The 1,367-nt window shown below is 34.5% G+C and overlaps 1 protein-coding gene across 1 annotated transcript in view; it reads right to left on the bottom strand.

Moving 5' to 3' along the window:
• SLC4A1AP (solute carrier family 4 member 1 adaptor protein) overlaps positions 1-1,367 on the bottom strand; it is a 37,546-nt gene that overhangs the window by 11,165 nt on the left and 25,014 nt on the right. Inside the window, exon 7 of the mRNA XM_019658376.1 lies at positions 997-1,183. Coding sequence (XP_019513921.1) covers positions 997-1,183 — 187 coding nt within the window. The remainder of the gene's footprint in view (positions 1-996; positions 1,184-1,367) is intronic.

Here is a 1,367-nt window from a genome sequence, read left to right on the forward strand (position 1 = left end):
CACACACACACACACACACACACACACACTCACTCACTCACTCACTCATAAATACTAGCAAGTCTAAGAAAAATTAGTCTCAAAACCTCATTTACAAATTACTCAAAAATCTTCTAGATGTCTACAAAAGGAGTCGGGTTAATTTCCTCCAATAATTTCCCAAATATCAAAGTTAACATTTAGAATCAACTGCAGAGGATTATGCTTTCTCCCTTTTTAAAGGAAGAAATCACACTTTAGAAAAAGTATTTTAAAGAGCTGTCAACTGGTTCTTAGGAATGACAGATACAGGTGTTAAAATGACAATTTGCACTCATATTTTTCATCTGTGGTTTTAAAATCATATATGAAAATGGCATTACACTGTAGTATTCGTATTTCACTTATGCATGAGGTTGAGCATCTTTTTATGTAATTAAGAGCTATTAGTATTTCTTTTTCAGTGGACTGTCAGTTGACATCCTTTGCCCATTTTTCTCTTGGGTGGATGATTGTCTACTTACATTGGTCTTTATATCTTAGGGAAATTAGCCTTTTGCATATGTTGCTTTTTTAAAAAGTTTATCCTGCACTAAAAGGTAAAGTAAAAAATTCAGAGCCTTCCAACGAAAGAGGAATCAATGTAGTTTTCTCTAAAAGTCCTGTAGTAGTCTATATTTCACAGATTAAATGGGTTTCTAGTTACTCCATGCAATCACTGTCTTGTGTGCTTTAAAGGGTTTTTTATATTCTATTTCTATTCAAAAATGATTATCTAAGAAGGTAAAGATATAATTCAAAATGTTATCTATGAAACATGCTTACTTAAAATTCCAAGTGTATATTAAAGTGATCACTTTGTAGTTTACATAAATGTCTAATCACTATGTTATACACCTAAAACTAATATAATATTGTATGTCAACTGTAATTGAAAAATAAAAACATTTTTTAAACAAATAGTGATTGCACAGGAAAAAAACATTTAATAAACTTCCAAATATAACTAAGACTTACTTTTTTAGTTCCGGAATCTCTGCTGGCTTGACAATTTTTATCAGCCCTTTAAGTCTCTGTTGTTCTTTCCTCAGTTCAAAAGTTCTCAGGTGAAGTTTCTTCCGGGACACACCATCTAAGGCACTCCCTGATTTCATTTCTGACATGAACGCATCTAAAGAGTCTTGAGATGGTGACTCGGATAGAGCTGTGAAGAAAGGGATAATACATGTTTATTTTAGAAAGATGGTCCTACATGTTTTCAAATTCAGCCACAGTTTCAATAGAAAAGTCGCTAACAGGGCCGGCCGAGTGGCGCGTTGGTTAAGAGCTGGCTTGGGACACCAGAGGGCCCCGGTTCGGATCCCACATATGAGGGCCAGTGACACTGC

Source organism: Hipposideros armiger, unplaced genomic scaffold (genome assembly GCF_001890085.2).
Source record: "Hipposideros armiger isolate ML-2016 unplaced genomic scaffold, ASM189008v1 scaffold_0, whole genome shotgun sequence".
NCBI classification, from domain to species: domain Eukaryota; kingdom Metazoa; phylum Chordata; class Mammalia; order Chiroptera; family Hipposideridae; genus Hipposideros; species Hipposideros armiger.